This window comes from Eptatretus burgeri, chromosome 2 (assembly GCF_056783735.1).
Source record: "Eptatretus burgeri isolate ZD-2024b chromosome 2, Ebu_testis_v1, whole genome shotgun sequence".
Taxonomy (NCBI): Eukaryota; Metazoa; Chordata; class Myxini; order Myxiniformes; family Myxinidae; genus Eptatretus; species Eptatretus burgeri.
Genome location: NC_140962.1, coordinates 111,425,732 through 111,446,457, shown reverse-complemented (window position 1 = coordinate 111,446,457; position 20,726 = coordinate 111,425,732). Strand labels below are relative to the sequence as shown.

The following is a 20,726-nucleotide window of genomic DNA, read 5'->3' as shown; positions in this document are numbered from 1 at the left end:
TGAACAACTAAAACGGAGGGAGAACGAACAGCTAATGGGGCTCAGAGAGAAAGAACGACTCAGATGGGAAAGGAAAAGGAACCAGGAAGGGACAGAAAAAAGGAACCAGGAGAGAAAATGTATAGAGACACGGGAGACAGAAAAAATAGAGGAGAGACTGCACGATGAAGACGGGGTAAGTGACGCACACACACACGGAGGTAGTGGAGGACAATGGGGGTGAGCTCGCGGAGCGTGTGGGGACCCAGTGCGAGCACCTGGATGGCCTCCTCCAGGAACGAGGGGAGCGAGTATGCCCCCTTGAGGCGAGTCACGACCAGGTGAGTTCGGTCGTGCTTTGCGAGGTTGAGGGGACGGGTGCTGTGGACGGGTGCACGGAGAGCTTGGGGGGTATAGAGGCCCCGGAGACCCTTGTGGGGACACAAATCCCCAGTGTGGTTGTCCCTGTGTGTGTGGTGCAAGGTGTGAGTGCGTCCCCGTGTGTGGATGAGGCACCGTGTGTGGAAGAGGCCGTGTGTGTGAGTGAAACGGCCAGTGTGAGTGAGGCACCGTGGGTGAGTGCCCCCGCGTGTATGAGTGAGGCACGGTGTGTGGATGAGACACAGCGGTTGAGTGCCCTCGCGTGTGTGGGTGAGGCACCGCGGGTGAGTGCCCCCGCGCGAGTGAATGGAGCACCACGTGTGAGTAGTATGGTTTGTGTGAGTAGTGAGGCACGCGTGAGTGAACGGCCGTGTGCAAGGTCGCTGTGTGCCAGGGAGACCGTGTGTGTGAGAGAGCGGTATGTGAGGGAGATGTCGGTTGGCATGCGGGAGCACGCAGCCGCATCTCCCCGTGTGAATGTGATGGAGTGGACTGTGTGCGTCGTAACACGCAGGTGTGCGTGGGTGGAATGGAGACGGAGACGGCGACAGAGGAGAGAAAGCCGGGTAGCGGCTGTAGCTGTTTCGAGGACTGTGCCGGGTTCACCCAGCAGTGAGCACGCGGTTCGTGCTGTGCAACGCACGAGACCGCCACGTGCTCGCTTGCGAGAGTGAAGTCCCGGTCCGGAAACGCACGCGGTGGATTTGCCGATCCCGCGGACGGACAAAGTTAGGCAGGTAAATGGATTTGGACCGGACGGGTTCTCCACGCGATCGTGTGTGTTAAGCTCCAACGGGCAAAGCACATGTGTTCGCGTGGGGAACCCCTCGAGACGTGTGGCTTGTGTTTTTTTTTTATGCGCACGGTGACGTCATGGCTGCACGTGGGGTTGGAATCCGGCAGGAGGGGTATCTCTGCCGGATGGTCCCGTCCAAGGAGGGACGAGGAACACGTGCAGCTGCATGACGTCACGGGCAGGTGCAAAGTGCGCGAGCTCTGAGTTGCCGCGCAGGTGCTGCGCATGAAAAAAAAAACAAAAGGAAAAACAAGCCTCACTTTCGGGTGCACAGGATTCCTGGGCAAAGGGTGGAAGACCCCCTTGACCCCTGGGCACAGGATGGAAACTAGTTAGGGGGAAGGGTTAGCTTAGTTAGACCGACTTCATGGGGCAGGGGTAAGTCCTCATGGAGTCCGTGGAATGGATTAGTTAGAGGGATTGTAGCCAGATTTAGGTTGGGAAATAAAATGGGATTATTTTGGAGACAGAGACAGACTTATGAATGTGTGTAGTGGGGACGTAGCTTAGCTACGTAGTGTTAAAAGGAACGTGCTGTAGTTTAAGGGACGACGTGGGAGCACGAGTTAGTTAGGGACGTAGTTAGAATGATGGCAGAGTTCAGTGGTGTGTGTGTTGAAGAGTTGGTGAGTTATGATGTGGAGACATGTTGAGTGAGTGACGCCAGCGGGTCTGTGTGTGTGGAGTGAATCGGCCATGCATGGTGCGATGAGTGATTGGGGGAGGAGTGACTCCCGCCCAAGGGACCCCGGGGTCAGTGTAGAGTGAGTTAGCTGGGTTAGTCAAATTGGAAAAATGGAGGTCGTTTTGTTGTTGGTGGGAGTGTAGCCTCGAAACCCATTTGCAGGGGTGCAGGAGCCCTGTTGACCGGCTTGGGAGCGTGGCTGCGAAAGGTGAGTATCGCTGAGTGCGTACCCCGGGCACCACGCTAGACGGCCGCGGTAGGCTGCATGGGCCCATGGGGGCCGGGATAGAGTAGTGGGCACGGGGGCGCCTGCTTGGTGCGGGGGCCCGGGGCGCCATTAGCCGCGTGGGCAGTGTTGTGGGCACGGGTGACCCTCGGAAAGGGGCCCGGGAGGCCGGCCTGCCACGTGTGTGTTTCAGGGAGGTGCCGTGGGGCACTCCCCGGTGTTAGGGAGCTGGTAGGCTCGGAGGCAGTGTAGTGCCGGGGGTGCCATAGCGGGAGAATCGGCAGAGGGTCGTGCCTGCCAAGGGAGCCACGTGTCCCAGCCAGGAGACCGTGTGAGGGCACGGAGAGAAAATTGGGGGGCGAGGCCCGAAATTGTGAGGACACCAACACAGGCGACGGGAATCTGGGTTGTTAGAACCAATAGTTTAAGCGAGAGGCGCTTGTTGAAAGCCCCGGGGTAGTTTAACTGTTAAATGGTTAGGGTAGATTAGGAGATGTACCCCTCCGCACCATCCATCCCCTCGCTCTCGTTGTGGGCCGCTGGACCCACTTTGGGTTAAGATCGCCGAACTCTGGGGAGGCCATTCTGAGGCTTCGTTGGGCCTCGACACAGGACGCTAGCTCTCCCTTGTTCCCTCTGGGAAGGGAACGTAGGGGTTGGGAGTAGGCTAGGTGACAGAATAGGTTAGCCGAACAAGGACGATAAAGGGGGTTAGGGGACGATTTATAGTGGGGAAGTAAAAATAAAAACAACAAAAAAAAAACAAGTGGGGGCTAAATTGGTTTTTCACAAATTAAGGGAGTGGGTATGTACAGTGACAGGCAAAGGCGATAGGTTGGGAGGGAGACAGGTAGGTAGGTCCGAGCCCGCCTTCCGAGTGGCCAGCACCACCGCACTCCCTCCACCAACCTCCACTGAACGGCAAAGGCTGGCCACTTCATCGGCTGGCCGTGTTTTACTTCAAGGCGGAGGCCGGCCAACTTCATCGGCAGCTGTGTGCTGCAAGGCCTGTGCCGGCCAGTTCATCTGCTGGCTGTTTTTCTTCGAGGCCTGTGCCGGCCAGTTCATCTGCGGGCTGTGTTTGCCTGCAGCGGTCTTCTTCTGCGGGCTGTGTTTGCCTGCTCACCTTTGCCATGCCATGCCCACTGCCCACGTTCACCAGCCCCGTTCAATTTTTGCTTTGCCCCCCCCCTGTTCATTTCCATGTGCGCCAGGATCCGCAAGGCAACAGTTTGCAAGCTGCAAGAACTGCCCTGTTGGCAGCTACAACACGGGCCTGCAGTGGCGGCCCGTGCACCGTGTTTGCGTCCATCCATTCATCCATTCATTCGTTGTGCTCATTGCGTGTGCCACTTGAGCTGGCACGGAGACTGCGTTTGTGCAGCCCATGCACCGTTGTGGTTCACTGCATTCAGTTCAAACCGTTCATGCATCCATTCGTTGTGTTCATTGCGTGTGCCACTTGAGCTGGCACGGAGACTGCGTTGTGCAGCCCATGCACCGTTGTGGTTCACTGCGTTCAGTTCAAAAGGGAGGCCTTGGACTGCGTGTGAGCAGCCAGCCACGTTCCCTGTCACCTGCATTGTTTGAGTCAGAGACTGCATGTGGGCAGCCTGGCTCCCTGCTAACTGCTTTTCTTTTGCAGAGTTCAATGATCCTGGGCCATGGTTTAGTGTAAAATTTGTAAGTTAAGGTTAAGATGTACTGTAAATACGAGTGCGCCCCCGGCATGTATGTCTTAGCGCCGGCAATTTTATTTAAGTCGTCCGTGTGAGTGAGTTTGTTTAGGTAGTTACGCAGCCCTCAGGTTATTTATTTTGGGGACACGAATACCATGAATGTCGCACTCAGGGATCCGTAGGTAAAATGTACTAGGGGAAAACTACACATGATGGCACACGAAAATTTGACGACTCGGGACGAGTCTGTAAAAAGGGAAGGGGGTAGTGTTGTGGTTACCAGATTCGCAAACCACCATTCAGGTCCCTTAGGTGAGGTATCTCGGTAAGTGCATGTGTAGTTAGGCCCAAACCCGTTGTCTAGTGGGAATACATGTCATTTATACGTGCTGCGACTCTTCAGGAGAACCGTTTTTCTTTTACTATCTTTATTTTGGACCAACCGCCATGATCACAACCACAACATCAACCACCGACCACAACCACCGCTTCACCACAACCGCCACGACCTTCACGCACACCTCACAACCGTAGCATCGCCACCGTTCTTGCCCCGCTGTGGGTACCGGTGTTGGACTCATGCAGAACGCGCGTCGAACAGCGTGTACAAAATCACGGATTTTCTGCTTCAAAAACGGATCAAAAACGACACACGCCCACTTTTTGCCGTCCAATCGGTGAGCGAGGGGCGATTTGGCCCCGCCTCCAGAACGATCGATATATGCAAATTTGTGGATCAAAAAGCCTTCACGCCCACTTTTTCTCGGGCCAATGGGGAGCGAGGTGAAAGGTCAAAGGGAGGGGGTCAAAGGCGAAGTTACGGGGGGATAAAAGGACGGTGTTCGTCAGTCAGAAGGAGTCAGCAGAACGAGGTCGGAGAGTCAAGAAGAGGAGAGTCGGAAGCAGAGGGTCAAGACTTCGCGGGCGGTGGAGCTGCTCGTCGTGTGCGTTGGAGTCGGAACGGAGGGGACGGAGCTGTGGAAAGGCGGCGACACCAGACGAGGGGGTGCTCGCGTCGTGCAGGAAGCTGCACCCGAGGGAGGCCGACAGCGCGACCTGGCCGAGGTGGAGACGCTCGTCGCACATAATAAAGATCCTCTATACCCCGAGCATCAGCAACCCCCTCCTGTTTCCCCCCCGCGCTGAGATAGTGCGACCAAGGGGGCCCCGTTCCCACCCCTGCCAGGCACTGTCCACGAGGCCCGCGGGTTGCGGGGCCATCGCCGCTCCGCGTCTCATCACCAGACGGGTAGGCCCGACCCGGTCTCGGCCTCAGGCCTGCCCCATTCTTGGGGGATTTCTTTTCCTTGGTTTTGGGTATGTGTTGTCGGCGCCGTCTGTGAAGTAGAATTGTATAAGTGTTGCCGTGTGCTCGGTAGTCGGTATTAGCTCTGCACTGTTTTCACTTTTATATTTGCTTTTTGTGTAAATGGAATTGTGTTTTCTTTTTTTTGTGTGCATTTGGTGGAATTGTATTTGTGTGCTTCCCGTGTGCCGCGAATAAATGTGCTTTATTGTTGAACTGTTTCCCGCTTCGCTTCGTCTTTTTCCTCCATTGAATCCCCATCTTGCTTCACGTAAAGGGTTGGTAGTGGGCTGAATACGCCCGATAATTAATCGAACCGTCGAGGTCGACGATAACACCGCTCGGTTATTCTGATAGTACGGAACGGGTCGCTTAAGTGGCCCGTGTCCGAAGTCGACCTGCGGCGAGGTGCGATCGCCCGGTCTACCCTCCGCGTGGGTACTTAGGTAGTTCGAATTTGGCGAGCAACCCTATCCCACGTGGGGGCTGATTGGCTCGATCGCGGTGAGACCGAAAGGTCCACCCGTGACTGGTTCCCGGCGTTAGTCCGAGAGGGTCACGACTGGATTGTCCGTCCGGTGGGCGACGTGCCGCGATTCGAGTTACGTGGCCGTCGCACGCCGGCGGGCGCGAAGACCGCAACAATATGTTATATATATATGATATATGATATATGATATATGATATATGATATATGATATATATATGATATATATATATGATATATATATATATGTTATATATATGATATATGATATATATATATATGTTATATATATGATATATGATATATGATATATGATATATGATATATGATATATGATATATGATATATGATATATGATATATGATATATGATATATGATATATGATATATGATATATATATATATATATATATATATATATATATCATATATATCATGTATATATATATATATATATATATATATATATATATATATATATATCCTGGTGTTGGCGCAGTGGTTAGGGCAACAGCTTGGGATCCAAAAGGTCCTGAGTTCAAGCCCCGTTGGACCACTGAATTAATACACCAGGGGGTTGACTCAGCCTGTCATCCTTCCGAGGTCGGCGAAATGAGTACCAGTATACTGGGCCGGTGTATACCCTGGTTAAAATAGGTGTACCATATCCCTGTGTCGTAAGAGGGGACCAGGGTTGCGTCAGGAAGGGCATCCGGCGTAAAACATGTGCCAAATCACTTTGCGGATCATACAGATGATCCGCTGTGGCGACCCCGAAAGGGAGCAGCCGAAAGAAGAAGAAGAAGATTATATATATATATATATATATATATATATATATATATATATATATATATATATATATATATATATATATATATATATATATATACATACATTGTTACGGTCGTAGAAATTCACAGAACACCATTCAGGCTTTCCAGAGATCAGTTATGTCGATAAGTGTGTGTTCAGATTAGATTTCCCCACCAATGTCTAAAGGGATTTATTTGTGCAACCGGGCTGTGATCTTTGAGTCAGCCATTATTCTTTTGCTATTTTTATTTTGGAACAACCGCATCTCAACAACCCAAACGCACTCAACAACTACGCCTTCCCCACCACAGCGCCAACCACGACATCTCCTCACCACCTCCTCAACAAAATCTCCACAAACGAACAACATCGCCTCACCTTCATCTCCATTGTGCCGCCATCTTTTCGCCAGCCACGGCGAATCCCAATGAGCGGCACCTCCGCCAAACATGACGGCTGCCTCGTTGGGGCGACGGCCGGTGATTTCTGCCACATCCGCTTTCCACGGCCGGTGATCTCTGCAACGTCCGCTCTCTCCACGTTTGGCGACGAGATTGGATCAAAACACCAAAAGGGGCGGAGCCAGCGGGGGGTGAGAGGTCGAAGGTGGCAGATCAAACTCACCTCCCTGGACCCCATAAAAAGGCGTGCTGGAACACCAAGTTAGAGTTTTCTTTTGCCTGCAGTCTGTCGGGGATCGCAGTCTGTCAAGGTTCGAGTCCAGTGGAGGGCAGTCGGGGTCATCGGAGCACAGCGAAGCCTGGAGCACAGCCAAGCCGGCAGTACCGTGCCGAACTGTAGGTCGGTGGTGACGGCCGGAGAGGGGTCGCCAGCCAGCGAAACGCAGACGACTGAGCAAACGCTGAGGAACGGGTGGGCTCGTAAAAGAGCATCAACTCTTGAAAGAGCAAATGCCCGTTCGTTCCTCTGAGGCGTCGTCAGATAGGCCCAAACGACCAGGCCGCACGGCAAGGCCCGGACCAACCGAGTCACCATTACACCAACCACCGTGTTGACTGAACATCGAGGGTCGCTCAGCGAGTCACCACGAGGGTGGCAGGTAACCAGCCCGGTCTCACGGAGCTCCTTCGGTCTCCAAAGCTCCGCGAACATTAAAGGCCTACAGGCCCTGTTCTTACCCTTCCCTTTCCTGGGGTTTTCTTTGTATGAAAGTTGTGGCATTGTGTCCGCTAAGTAGAATTGTGGTTAAGTGATTGTGTACATAATAAATAGATACGGTTGTCGGTCTTTGTTTGCTTGTGTCTTGTCCCTACCCCCATTCATTGCATACGTGCTTGAAAATCTGCATTGCTTCATTAACTGCATACGTGACAAATAAATGTCATTGTTTGAATGTTCACCTGCTCGTTGCGTCCTCATCCTCCATTGAACTGCCATACTTGCGTTCGGAATAATAGCTGGCTTTTTCATAGCCGATAAGATAATCAAGTCCGACGGGGCCTCGCGATAATACACTGCTCGGCAAATCGCAAAGAGAACGAGCTGCTTAAGAAGAGCTCATTTTCGTGCAGGCTCCGTCGAGGTGTAAATTCCCGGCATTTCTGTCTGCGCGCATACTTAGGTAAATCGACAATTCGGCGATCAGACCCTGTCGCGCGTGGACAGCAGAGTCGGCTAATTTACGGTGTGGTTAAAAACACACCCGTAGCAGGATTTTGGCGCTGATCCGGAAAGCTATGACTGGATTGCCCGTCCGGTGGGCGCGCGGCTGCGATTAGTTAAAAGCGGTCGCCCGCACGCCGAACGGGTGGAAGCCACAACAATATATATATATATATATATATATATATATATATATATATATATATATATATATATATATATATATATATTGTTATGGCTGTGGAAATTCGCAGAGCATCATATAGGTCCTTTGATCAGTTATGTCGATAAGTCTGTGTTCAGATAGATTTCCCCACCGATGTTTAACGGGCAATTATTCGTGTGCCGGGCTGTGGTCTTTGAGTTAGCCGTTTTTCTTTTGCTATTGTTATTTTGGTCCAACCGCTTCACAACAACCACCTCCACCACCAACATCGCTCTCATCAACTGCTTCACAACAACCACCTCCACTACGAACATCGCTCTCACAACCGCTTTCACACAACCACCTCCTCCACAACCACCTTCTCCACAACGCCAACCACAGCCACCATCTCCTAAACCGCACCACCCCCAATACCCAACAATGGAACAACATCGCTTCACCTTCAACTCCACGGGCGCTGCCATCTTTGTGCCGGCCACAGCAAGGTCGCTGCAAACAAACGCGATGGTTTCCTTGTTGCTAGCGACAGTGATTTCTACCATGCCCGCTCTCCCTTCAGCGTCAATGATCTCTACCACGTCCACTCGCTCCAAGCTTCGCCTCGGAATTTGGATCAGGAGAGCGAGAGGGGCGGAGCCAGTGGGGGTCAGAGGTGAAAGTGCGGAGATCAAATCTCGCCTCATGGACCCTATAAAAAAGCGTGCAGGGCGCCAAGTCAGCGAGTCGGTCAGGGTTTGGAGCGGTGTGAGGAGTGGAGCTCGAGTCCAGTGGAGGGCAGTGGAAGTCCGGGTTCACCGAGGAGACGGAGTTGGGAGCACAGCAGGCCAGCCGTGCCACGCGGAACTGCGCGTTTGTGTGGGACGTGGGGAGAGCCGGAGAGAGGTCGCCAGCCAGCATCAAACGGTCCGCGGTGATCGGGCTTCGGGACAGTCCGAGCAGCGCTGAGGGACGGAAGGGCTCTTAAAGAGAGCATCAACTCTGAAAGAGCAAAAGACCCGTTCGTTCCTCTGAGGCGTTACCGGCTGGGCCCGAATCACCAGGCCGTCAGACGAGGCCTGGGCCGGACCGTGGTCACGACAGCTGCCGTGGGGACGGGACGTCGCGGGTCGCCCCAGCTAGGTGAAGGTAACCAGCGCGGCCTCGCAGAGCCTCTGTGGTCATCACAGCTCCGTGTAAATAAAAACCCAAGAGGTCCAGTCTACCCCTCGTCTGTCCTGGGGTTTTTCCTTGCTTTTGAATGAACGTTGTGGCGCCATGTCCGTAAGTAGAACTGTACAAATGTACATAATTAATAGAACGGTGGTAGTTGAATTTTTCTTGCTCGCGTCTTGTCCCTACCCCCATTCATTATGTGCTTGTACAGTGTATTGCTTTAGTTTGCCTCACCTGATTACGTGCATGCCTGCATATGTGCTTATTCAATAAATGTGCTTGTTTAAATGTTAACCCGTTTGTTGTGTCCTTTTCCCTGCATTGAACTGCCGTATTGAGTTCGGAATAGTAGCTGGCTTTTTAATAGCCAATAAAGTGATCGGGTCCAACGGGGCTGCGCGATAAATACCCCGCTCGGTTATCCCAAAACGAAGCGAGCTGCTTAAGCGGCTCATTTCCATGTGGCCCCGTTGAGGTACAGTCTCTCGGTAGTCTGCCCGTGCAATTAATTAGGTATATCGACAATTCCGCGATTGACCCTGTCGCGCATGGGTAGAATATTGACGAGGCTGGTGTGCTTAAAAACACACCCGTGGCTGGTTTCCGGCGTTTATCCAGAAAGCCGCGACTGGATTGTCCGTTCGGTGGGCGAAGCGGCCGCTATTGGTTAAACGCGGTCGATCGCACGCCGGCGGAAATTCACAAATATATATATATATATATATATATATATATATATATATATATATATATATATATATATATATATATATATATATATATATATATATATATATATATATATTGTTGCGGATTCGCGCCCGCCGGCGTGCTGACGGCCACGTAACTCGAATCGCGGCACGTCGCCCACCGGAGGGACAATCCAGTCGTGACCCTCTCAGACTAACGCCGGGAACCAGTCACGGGTGGACCTTTCGGTCTCACCGCGATCGAGCCAATCAGCCCCCGCGTGGGATAGGGTTGCTCGCCAAATTCGACCTACCTAAGTACCCACACGGAGGGTAGACCGGGCGATCGCACCTCGCCGCAGGTCGACTTCGGACACGGGCCACTTAAGCGACCCGTTCCGTACTATCGGGATAACCGAGCGGTGTTATCGTCGGCCTCGACGGTTCGATTAATTATCGGGCGTATTCAGCCCACTACCAACCCTTTACGTGAAGCAAGATGAGGATTCAATGAAAGAAATGACGAAGCGAAGCGGGAAACAGTTCAACATAAAGCACATTTATTCGCGATGAACGGAAAGCACACATATTCAATTCCACCAAAAGCACATAGAAAAGGAAAAGAAACACAATGCAATTTTACACAAAAAGCAAATGCGACAATGCAGATCTAATACCGATTACGCGAGCACACGGCAACACTTATACAATTTTACTTCACAGACGGCGCCGACAACACATATCCAAAACCAAGAAAAAGAACACCCTCAAGGATGAGGCGGGCCTGAGGCCGAGACCGGGTCGGGCCTACCCGTCTGGTGCTGAGACGCGGAGTGGCGATGGTGCCTCAACTCCGCGGGCCTCGCGGACAGTGTCTGGTAGGGGGTGGGAAAGGGGCCCCCTTGGTCGCACTATCTCAGTGCGGGGGGAAACAGGAGGGGGTCGCTGATGCTCGGGGGAAAGGAGGATTTCTACTCTGCCTCGAGTCCCGCGACGAGCGTCTCCACCTCGACCAGGTCGCGCCGTCGGCCTCCCTGGTGTGCAGCTCCCGGCACGACGCGAGCACCCCCTCGTCTGCCCTCGCCGCCGCTCCACAGCTCCGTCCCCTTCGCTCCGACTCCAACGCACACGACGACGACCAACTCCTTCTTGCTTCTTCTTCCCAACTCCACCGACTGCGAAGTCTTAACTCCCTTGACTTGACGAACGCGGTCGCTTATATAAGCCCCGTGGCTTCGCTCTCTCATCTTTGACCCCCTGCCTTCAACCTTTCACCTCGCTCCCCATTGGCCCGAGAAAAAGTGGGCGTGAATGCTTTTTGATCCATAAATTTGCATATAGCGACCGCCCTCCAACGCCCTGGAGGCGGGGCCAAATCGCCCCTCGCTCACCGATTGGACGGAACAAAAGTGGGCGTGTGTCGTTTTTGATCCGTTTTTGGAGCTGAAAATCCGTGGTTTTGTACACGCTGTTCGGCGCGCGCCCTGCACGAGTCCAACACCGGTACCCACAAGCGGCGCAAGAACGGTGGCGATGCGACGGTTGCGAGGTGTGACGTGAAGCGGCGCCACGGTGGGTGGTTGATGTTGTGGTTTGTGGTGGTAACAATGGCGGTTGGTCCAAAATAAAGATAGTAAAAGAAAAACGGCTATCCTGAAGAGTCGCAGCACGCATAAATGACATGTATTCCCACTAGACAACGGGTTTGGGCCTAACTACACATATACTTACCGAGATATCTCACCTAAGGGACCTGAATGGTGGTTTGCGAATTTGGTAACCACAACAATATATATAATATATTGTGATGTCCACGGGACTTGAACAGTCCCGCCAACGTAGAATGAGCCGAAACGATGGAGGCGGTTTATTTTTTTATAACCCAAAGATGGCGGTTTTATCGCTCTACCGCAAACGGGACGAGAAAGGTGGCACGAGTCGCTTTTCACTGAGTTAATAATGTTTATTTCTCTAACCAGAAATAATAAGACTCGGCAAGAGGAGGGATCCGGGGCGATTCGACGGGATGGTGGTGTGGGTTCGGGCGTGGGGAAAACACAAACAATTCCAATGGATATACAAATCTCAAACGCTCTAAAGCGCCAGGTACACACACACACACACACACACACACACACACACACACACACACACACACACACACACACACACACACACACACACACACACACACACACACACACACACACACAAAACATAGCTGGTCCTGGTGGTCAGGCTGGCCCGTGGTGTAGACGCAACAGTCCCTGGATTGGCGTCGGACGAGCTGGCGTTGCGCTCGTCAGGGGCAGGAGACACCGTGGAGCTGTCGACCTCCTGATGTCGGCCCAAGTCCGCTCACAGCCTCCAGGGAGCCAGTTCCGGCGCCAAGTTGTGAGCAGGAGAGGGAGGCAGGTCCGCCCGCCGTTCGACCCCGTACTCCGAGCCAGCAGAACCCCAGAGCCAACCGAGGTGAGGCACGAGGCACAGCAAGGCCACGAGACACGACGAATCCAGGAACGAACCAGCACAACAAAAGAGCACGCTGCGAGCCCAACAGCCTCCACGAAAACGGTTTTTCTTTATCGATCTTCTTCTTCCACCCCTTTTCCCCGAACAGAACCTTTTTATCCTCGAGTCCTCGTCACTTCCAATCGAGCCGTTTTATTGGCCCTCCACCGTCGCCTTCCGCCAATCGTGATCACGGGGCGGAGCCATCCGCAGCACTGTCCTGTGACGTCACGGCAAGCCTCCAGGGAATACTAAAAGGGTTTACGCAGACACACTTACCCTAACCCGTCTCCCTATCTAATTATGTGACAATTATCATTTCCCCCTTAAAGAAATGGACATTTACTAGACAACTTATCACCACTGAATTGCTACTTATTACATCGAGATCCTGGTAAACTCGAACAGCATGGCATACCTAATTAAACATCCTAATTACCCTTTGAATGCATACCCCCCCCCCTCAGACGTAACAATACATATATATATATATATATATATATATATATATATATATATATTTATATACATACACATATATACATATACATATATACATATACATACATATACATATATACATATACATATATACATATACATACATATACATATATATATATATATATATATATATATATATATATATATATATATATATATATATATATATATATGAGGTAGCCATTTGCAGCCATTTGAGGTGAGGGAGGGGATGGAGTGTGAACATACACCAGAAACAGACAACCAGGTGCCACTAAGATTTGGAGGAGGGTGACAGGTTTGAAAGTTTAGATTTGAGATTACAAAGATGTTGTTTCCTGGCTCTCCTGAGGGTAGACACGCACTTGTTCTGAGCTTTGTGGAAGGAACTGAGATTGCTTTCAGTCGGATTTGCCTTTCATGAGGCAAAGGCAAGTTTTCAGGATAACTGCCACGCCACCACAAGCTTCAGTGTACCATGGGCCGGAGGAAGGGTATGACAACTATGAGCATTGGCCCCGCATTGTTCTGCGGTGTGTCAGACGGTGGATGGCTTGCTGAAAATGTGCAATTATATTTATACCAAGTTTCCCCTTTTTGTACGATCTTTCATAATACGACCCATCACCGGCAGAGATAAATACACATAAAAAAATTAAATGCTTTGTTTAATCTGGAGTGAGCCAACCGGAGGGTGAAAAAGTCGCTGCAAATGAGAGCGTGCATGCACACAGGTAGGCCATTCCCGGGTAGATAGCATGGGTTTTAAATGCTCCCACCTGGATTTATGTAGAACCCGGCGGTTAAAAAGAAAATGTTGCTGATTGGGCACATTTTATCATCCTTCCCTTCCCAGCCCCTCACGTTGCCTTCCCCTCTCCTCACGCTACCTTACCTTCCCTTGTCCTCATGCTGCCTTCCCTCAACCTCCCCTCATGCTTACCTCCTTCCAAACCCCCTCCCCTCTCCACCTGACATGACATCCCCCACCGGTCTCCTTGTACTGCATTAATGTGATGTTTTAACATACCCCATTTCGTTCAATCTTGTACTTCCACCCCCCAACTTCTCCCCGGAGTGTATTGTGATGTTTGGTGAGGGTTCACTCTCCCTACCACCCTATTCCTTATTCTTCCGCCGTTCATAGCTCGCCCCTTCCTCACCTCTTCTAGCTCCCCCACCCTCCATCCTTTCTCGCTCCCCTCCATCTCCCTCCTTTATCCTTCTCCTCCCTCTTTCTCCCCCCCCCCATCCTTTCTCCCTCCCCTTCATCTCCCTCCTTTATCCTTCTCCTCCCTCTTTCTCCCCACCCCCCTTAAATACTCCCGTCAGCAAAGCAACGGGTTGTATTTGCTAGCATCTTTATATATTTGTGTGTGTATGTATATATTCTTGTGTGTGTGTGTGTGTGTGTGTGTGTGTGTGTGTGTGTGTGTGTGTGTGTGTGTGTGTGTGTGTGTGTGTGTGTGTGTGTGTGTGTGTGTGTGTATTCATGTGTGTGTGGTCATAAAGCATAACGTAACATTATATCTTTGCAGATCCCCCCATCCCCTTCTTTGCTCTCACCCCCACCCCCCGCCCCCACAGATGTGCTCCCCATTTCCTAGCCCCCATCCTCGCTCCCTCCTCCCTCTTCTCTCACCTCTTCCCCATTTCTTTCTCTCGCTCCAACCCCCCTCCTCGCACCCCCTCCCAGAGTGTATGGTGACATGTGGTGAGGCATCACTCCCCCACCCTTTCTCGCTCTCTCCCATTCCTCGCTCTTGACCCCTTCCTCACTGTCCCCTTTCTTTCCCTCTCCCCCTCCTTTGTCTCTCCAACCACACCTATCTCTCTCCCCCATCCTGACACCCCTCCCTCCCAGAGTGTATGGCGGTGTGTGGTGAGACATCGCTCTCCCCCCCCCGCACCCCTCTTCCTGCCTCCTCCTCTCTTCCTCACTCCCCCTCCCTCCCTCCTCTCTCTCTCTTTGCTCTTTTAGGATTCCAGTCAATGAAGCGACAGGTGCTATTTGCTCGTGAACGATAATAAAGAGGTTTAAAGCCATAAAAAGGATTAATATCTGCTGTAAACATCATTATTTATGTTTAAATACCAAGAATAAGAAGCAACATTGATGTTTTTCATCTACCATCACTTTCAGGCACAATATATAAAAGCAAGGCATTAGTTTTCCTGACCTGTTGAGCCAGTCAGAGATATCTGCTTGATCTGCCCAGTTTACACCAGTCTGGTTCCACCCACGGAGTAGTCGGCAAAAAACCATCACGATCAATAATCCCACCATCTTCGGCCACCACATCTGTTTATGAGTCTGTTTGATAAAACACCTGCTGGAACCCATGTTCAACACCACACTGTCATCACAATCTAACTCACATTCATTTTTATTGGCACCTTCCATTTTTCCTTATTCTGACCGTCATCGTTCCCCAAGTCGACCTTCATTTTTAGATCCTCGTGGAGGATCTCCAAGTCTTACTCACGTTGTTGTTCTTCATCTTTTTCTTGTGGACTTTTTTGTTTCACAGCCTACAGTTTTCATCGGAACTTCCTGAAACTTGGCGTATATATGTAAAAATACCCTGCGCAGACAGTAACCATCTCCGATTTTGAAAATTCCTCCGAGAAAAAAAAGTTATGACGTCAAAATATCTCCGCTAATGCAAATCGCCGAAAAAATTATCCCCGAAACGAGGCAAGCTTTTTGAATTCTGTTTGCAGGAATCGAACAGGGCATTAGCAGAGATTAATTACCGCACATATGATACATGACTATGACGTCATATCAATTTTATGACGTCATTCCTATTTTTGACATTTTTTGTTTCACAACCCAGAGTTTTCATCGGATCTTCGTGAAACTTGCCATGTATATGCAGAAAGCCCACGCGCAGGCAGTAACCATCCCCAATTTTGGAAATTCTTCCGAGAAAAAAAAGTTGACATCATAATATCGCCACTAATGGAAATCGCCTATACCATTATCTCCGAAACTAGGCAAGCTGTTTGAATTTTGTTTGCGGGAATCAAGCCGGGCATTAGCACAGATAATTTATCGCAAACCTGATACATCACAATGACGTCATATTCGTTTTTATAACGTCATCATTAAGAGGATGAGGATCTTAGCTCATTTGAGCTTGTTCAGTTCCTTTGCAGTCCTCCTTTTCCTTCCGATCATGACTAATAATTGCTCCTTCATCCCAACACAATCTCCCCAAATGTGCCATCCACCACACTTATCCAGTTCTTATACTCCTGCTCCGCTTCCTCAATACATTTGGTCCTCAGTTAACATTATAGTTGTATTCTCGAAAAATGAGACTTTAAGCGAAACAACATTAAGCGACTCACATATTCCTACGAGAAAGGCACTCGGTAGAGCGCATACCACCACAACACAATGCCTGATCGACGAGAACATATCTGACCCAATACATTTTTGAAATATCATACAAAATATCGTTTTTGGCCTTATCTCTCAATGGTGAAGAATCACTTTTAAATTAAATAACTCGAATCCAGATTATCACCAAAATGGAATCGATTCATCCTTGCGACACACCCAACCTGTCCACCAAGTTTCGGCCGAATCCGTCCACAACTTTTTGAGATATCGTGCCATATATCCGTTTTAGCACTATCTCTCAATGGTGAAGAATCACTTTAAAAAAATTCTAGTAGTCGGATCCGGATTCAGATCACCAAAATCGAATCACTTCTTACTTGTCACACAGCCAACCTGTCCACCAAGATTTATCCGAATCCGTCCACAACTTTTTGAGATATCATGCTATATAACGTTTTTGGCCCCATCTCTCAATGGTGAAGAATCACTTCAAAAATTATAGTAGTCGTATCCGCATCCGGATCTTCACCAAAATGGGATCAATCCGTCCTCGCCACACAGTCAACCTGTCCACCAAGTTTCATCCGAATCAGTCCACAACTTTTTGAGATAATCCTGCACACAAACAGACAGACAGACAGACAAACAGACAGAAAGGGGTGAAAACATAACCTCCTTCACCTTCGGTGGCGTTGGTAACAATAATCAATGTATAAAACGGAGTTAGGTTCTTTTGAACATTTCTCGTCAGAAAAAAAAAAAGCAATAAAACTTGAAATACTCCACTTGTATCGGAGGAGATTGGGACCATACTCTGTGCAGAGCGTTGGTGCTGCTTAAGCAGTGGTCTTAGCTATTGGGTATAATCCTGGACGGGTCGCCACTCCGCCACAGTATACCAGCATGCTGGCACTCGTTTCGTACATGCCTAAATTAAATAACATTAAAAAAATAAAACACATTTCCAAATATAAAATATATAACTAACTTTAAATAAGACAACACTCACCAGTGAAGGGTGAGGAGGTTGTTTGTAGAGGTGGGATGTTGTGAGGGGTGAGTGGTGGAGTTAATGGGACAGCCCAAGCATTCTCCCAATATCAACCACTCGTCCTCAGGCATCAAACGCTTTAAAACCTCCAATTTAATTTCTAACATAAGTTTTTCTTCTGGCCGGACTCACGATCACTTATTGAGGGTTTTTGACTCGTCTTTACGTCGGATTGAATCATGCTTCACACAACATCAAAATGGTGTGATAGAACTGTTCAGCATCTACATATGCCTCCACGTCTATGCAGCACAAAGTAGTTCGTTGTGACCCACTGGTAAATGAGGTAAGAGCGAACGTCGCTATGTTAAAAGGATATGTTCCTTATTGTATGAGCGCCATTATGACGAAACGTCAACCGAATTGACGTAAAGTGAGGAATTACTAAACAGGCAAGAATACACACCATCCCTCGAGCATCTGACTTACGTAATGCTCATCTCGCCATCTATATGTTTCGTTAAGCTGCCAAACATCGTAGCCAATCATCAGCCACAGGGAGCTGAGCAGGAAGTACCATATCATATGCTCTTCCTCAACGAAACTGCTTGCGGCCTGGCTCATGGCATGGCCAACACAACCCAGTTGCAGGAAGGTCCTAATATTGTTCATCCCACCAACCTGTGAAAGACAAGTAGAGGAGGGTGACAGTGTGCAATAGGAACTTCAGCAAAATTTCTCAATAATTCACTGAGATCCAATGATATCGTGAGCAATTATTTTCTCCCACCTCCAAGCTGTCTCTACATTAGCGATGGTAGTTTCATGATCTCTCTGTGGGAAAATCCTCTAGCGTCCCTTCGCTGTGACATTAATTCATATGACCTCGAAAAAGAACAGCAATCATAAGAAAAAAAAACAAACAAAAAAAACTTTGTCTCTGTCTTTCTGCACCTACCAGCAGCCATTGCTGTTTGTCTGTCATTGTGTTGCTCAGACCCTGCCTGTGCCGCTGCAGAAATTTCCACAGCAGGGCAGCCAAGACACCATTTAGGCAGGCTAATGTAGTGAAAATCAAAACGATGATCAAGGCATGAGTATGACACAGAGCAGGAGGAGTTGGGTGTGTACAAAAGACAGTGTGCAGAAATAATAACCCAACCCCAAAGGCAACGGACAAGGCCACAGTCGGAGGCAAAACTGTGAATTGAAAATGGTGATGCAGCAACAGGATTAGCAAGACCTGTGCAGAGAAAACAAGAGTGGGGAGGCAAAGGGAAAATGGATTAAAATATATACATTTTACTTAAACAACACACTTGGTTTTGCTTTTAGTTTTCATCAAACATGTGAGGGTCATCCCACAAAATAATTTTGTCAGCCACCTACAAAAAAAGACATGGTACCAATGAGACATGGTACCACGTCATGAAAAAAACCATGAAAAAAAAGACATGGTACCACGTTGCATTATGCCACATGATCTCCATCCTCTCCAATTCGCTTCTTACAAGAGTCAACTGACTTTTTCATCGCAGCACAGAAGCCGGTTCTCTCGTGTCTGAAGACAGCAGACAGCTGTGTTAACCTCTTCAACAAACGCAAAAAGTCTTCTCCCAAACTTGTTTTCCTTTGTGAGAAAGTGCTGGGAAGAATTGCAACAATTGTATTGGTGGATTTCATATTCCCTTTTACCTGCATCACTGAAGATGGACAAAGGTTATGTTTTCACTCCTGTGTGTTTGTCTGCTTGTCTGTCTGTGAGCAGGATATCTCAAAAAGTTATGGACAGATTTGGATGAAACTTGGTGGGTAAGTTGGATAGGTGACAAGAACAGGCTGATTATATTTTGGTTAAGGTCCGAATCCAGATCTGGCTTATCAGTGGGATACAAAACAAACTGTTCAGCCTGGTGGAGGTATGCGCTCTGCTGAGTGCCATTCTAGTTCAGAATTTATTTTTTTTATTGAACATTTCTGCCCAGACCATATATTTGGTAATACATAGTATGTCGTTACTTTCATTCCTGAAACAGAACTAATAGTGTGACAAACTTGATATTTATCAGACACATCAGTAAATAATGAGACAGCACACATGTTATTGTGTCATAACCTCTAACTTTTACTTTAACGATTATAGGCAGCTGACACAATTATCGGGATGACAGCATAAATTATTTCACTTCATTTGAAGATATTGAGGGGAATTGAACAGTCAGTAGGCCAAAAAGGTCAGTAGAAGTGATCATTTTAATTCCCCAGCTTTTGAAAATATTTAAGACAGTTTAAGGCCTTGGCTTGGTCATGAGTGGTGTCTCTTGCAGAAAAGTGTTTTTAAATTTTTTTTGGCTACTTTGTCGAGGATCGTATGAGAGCTAACACACAATGTACAACAAGTAGGGCATGAGACAAGAGGGGTGGGAGTGGGAAGGACAAAACAGTCGGGAACAGACACATTGGGAGATCTGTGGAAGGAAGAGGGATGGGGTGGGGGACATGGGGAATGCAAGATGGACATTACAGGGACTTTCAGGAAGGAAAGCAGGGAATTTGAACGAGGTGGGTTTGGGGTGGATTAACGGGGGTAGAAAAGATCGAGGATTTGGATGGGGGACGATAAGAGGTGGTGGTGAACAGCTGTTTTGATGGCCTGGAGGGAAGAATGGGATTTAACAGAGTGAGGGAGTTTATTCCAAAGGCGGAAAAAAGAGGAATGAAAGAGTGAAGGTGAGCAGTGATTCGTGATTTTGGTAGTTTTACCAGAAGGGGGTTGTTGGCCGACCTTGAGCGCCCTGCAGAAATATGGTGGGGACAAATCGCAGACAGAGTTGGGGGGGGGGCGAGACCGGAGAGGAGACGGCAGAAGACAGAAAGACCACCGACCTGCCTGTGGTGAGAGTGTGAAAGGCCCAAAGACTCAGCCTCATTGTGGGAGATACCAATGATCCGAAATGCCTTGGTTTCCACAGTGTGAAGCCAAGAAAGGTAGGAGGCAGGAGCACCAGCACAGAGGAGAGAGCAGTAATTCATCAGGCTGCGGACGAAAGCTTTGTAAGCAGTCAGGAGCTCAGGTGGGCCAAGGAAGGACTTTGCACGACGGAGGATTTCTGTGGCTTTGGAGGCCAGGTTGGAAATGTGACTTCTTCCAGAGGATTGTTGAGAAAGTAGATGGTGGGGGGGGGGGGGTTCCAAACGGTCCTTTCGGAGACACAAAGTGAGAGTATGAGATTTGTCAGGATTGAAAGACATGTTCCACGTGTTGGACCAGTTTGTGATTTTACCCAGATCTGCAGTGAGCAAGAAGCTGCTGCTTGCTGGTCTGAGGGATGACAGATGGTACGCAGAGGGTGGAGTCATCAGCAAAGAGATAAAGAGGATTTTCCAGAGAGTCAGAGAGATCA

At 49.3% G+C, this 20,726-nt stretch overlaps 1 protein-coding gene across 7 annotated transcripts in view; it reads right to left on the bottom strand.

Moving 5' to 3' along the window:
* Positions 1–20,726, bottom strand: part of PIGG (phosphatidylinositol glycan anchor biosynthesis class G (EMM blood group)) — an 84,216-nt gene that overhangs the window by 18,725 nt on the left and 44,765 nt on the right. For 6 of the 7 annotated variants that reach the window (XR_015055370.1, XM_085870731.1, XM_085870730.1 and 3 more), the window contains exons 9-11: positions 18,281–18,565; positions 17,812–18,003; positions 15,160–15,293 (exon numbers count right to left, since the gene is read on the bottom strand). Coding sequence is in view for 6 of the 7 variants with exons in the window: in XM_085870731.1 (XP_085726857.1) it covers positions 15,160–15,293; positions 17,812–18,003; positions 18,281–18,565 (611 nt within the window). In the remaining variant the exon portion in view is untranslated. The remainder of the gene's footprint in view (positions 1–15,159; positions 15,294–17,811; positions 18,004–18,280; positions 18,566–20,726) is intronic. The other variant, XM_085870736.1, reaches the window with a different exon arrangement.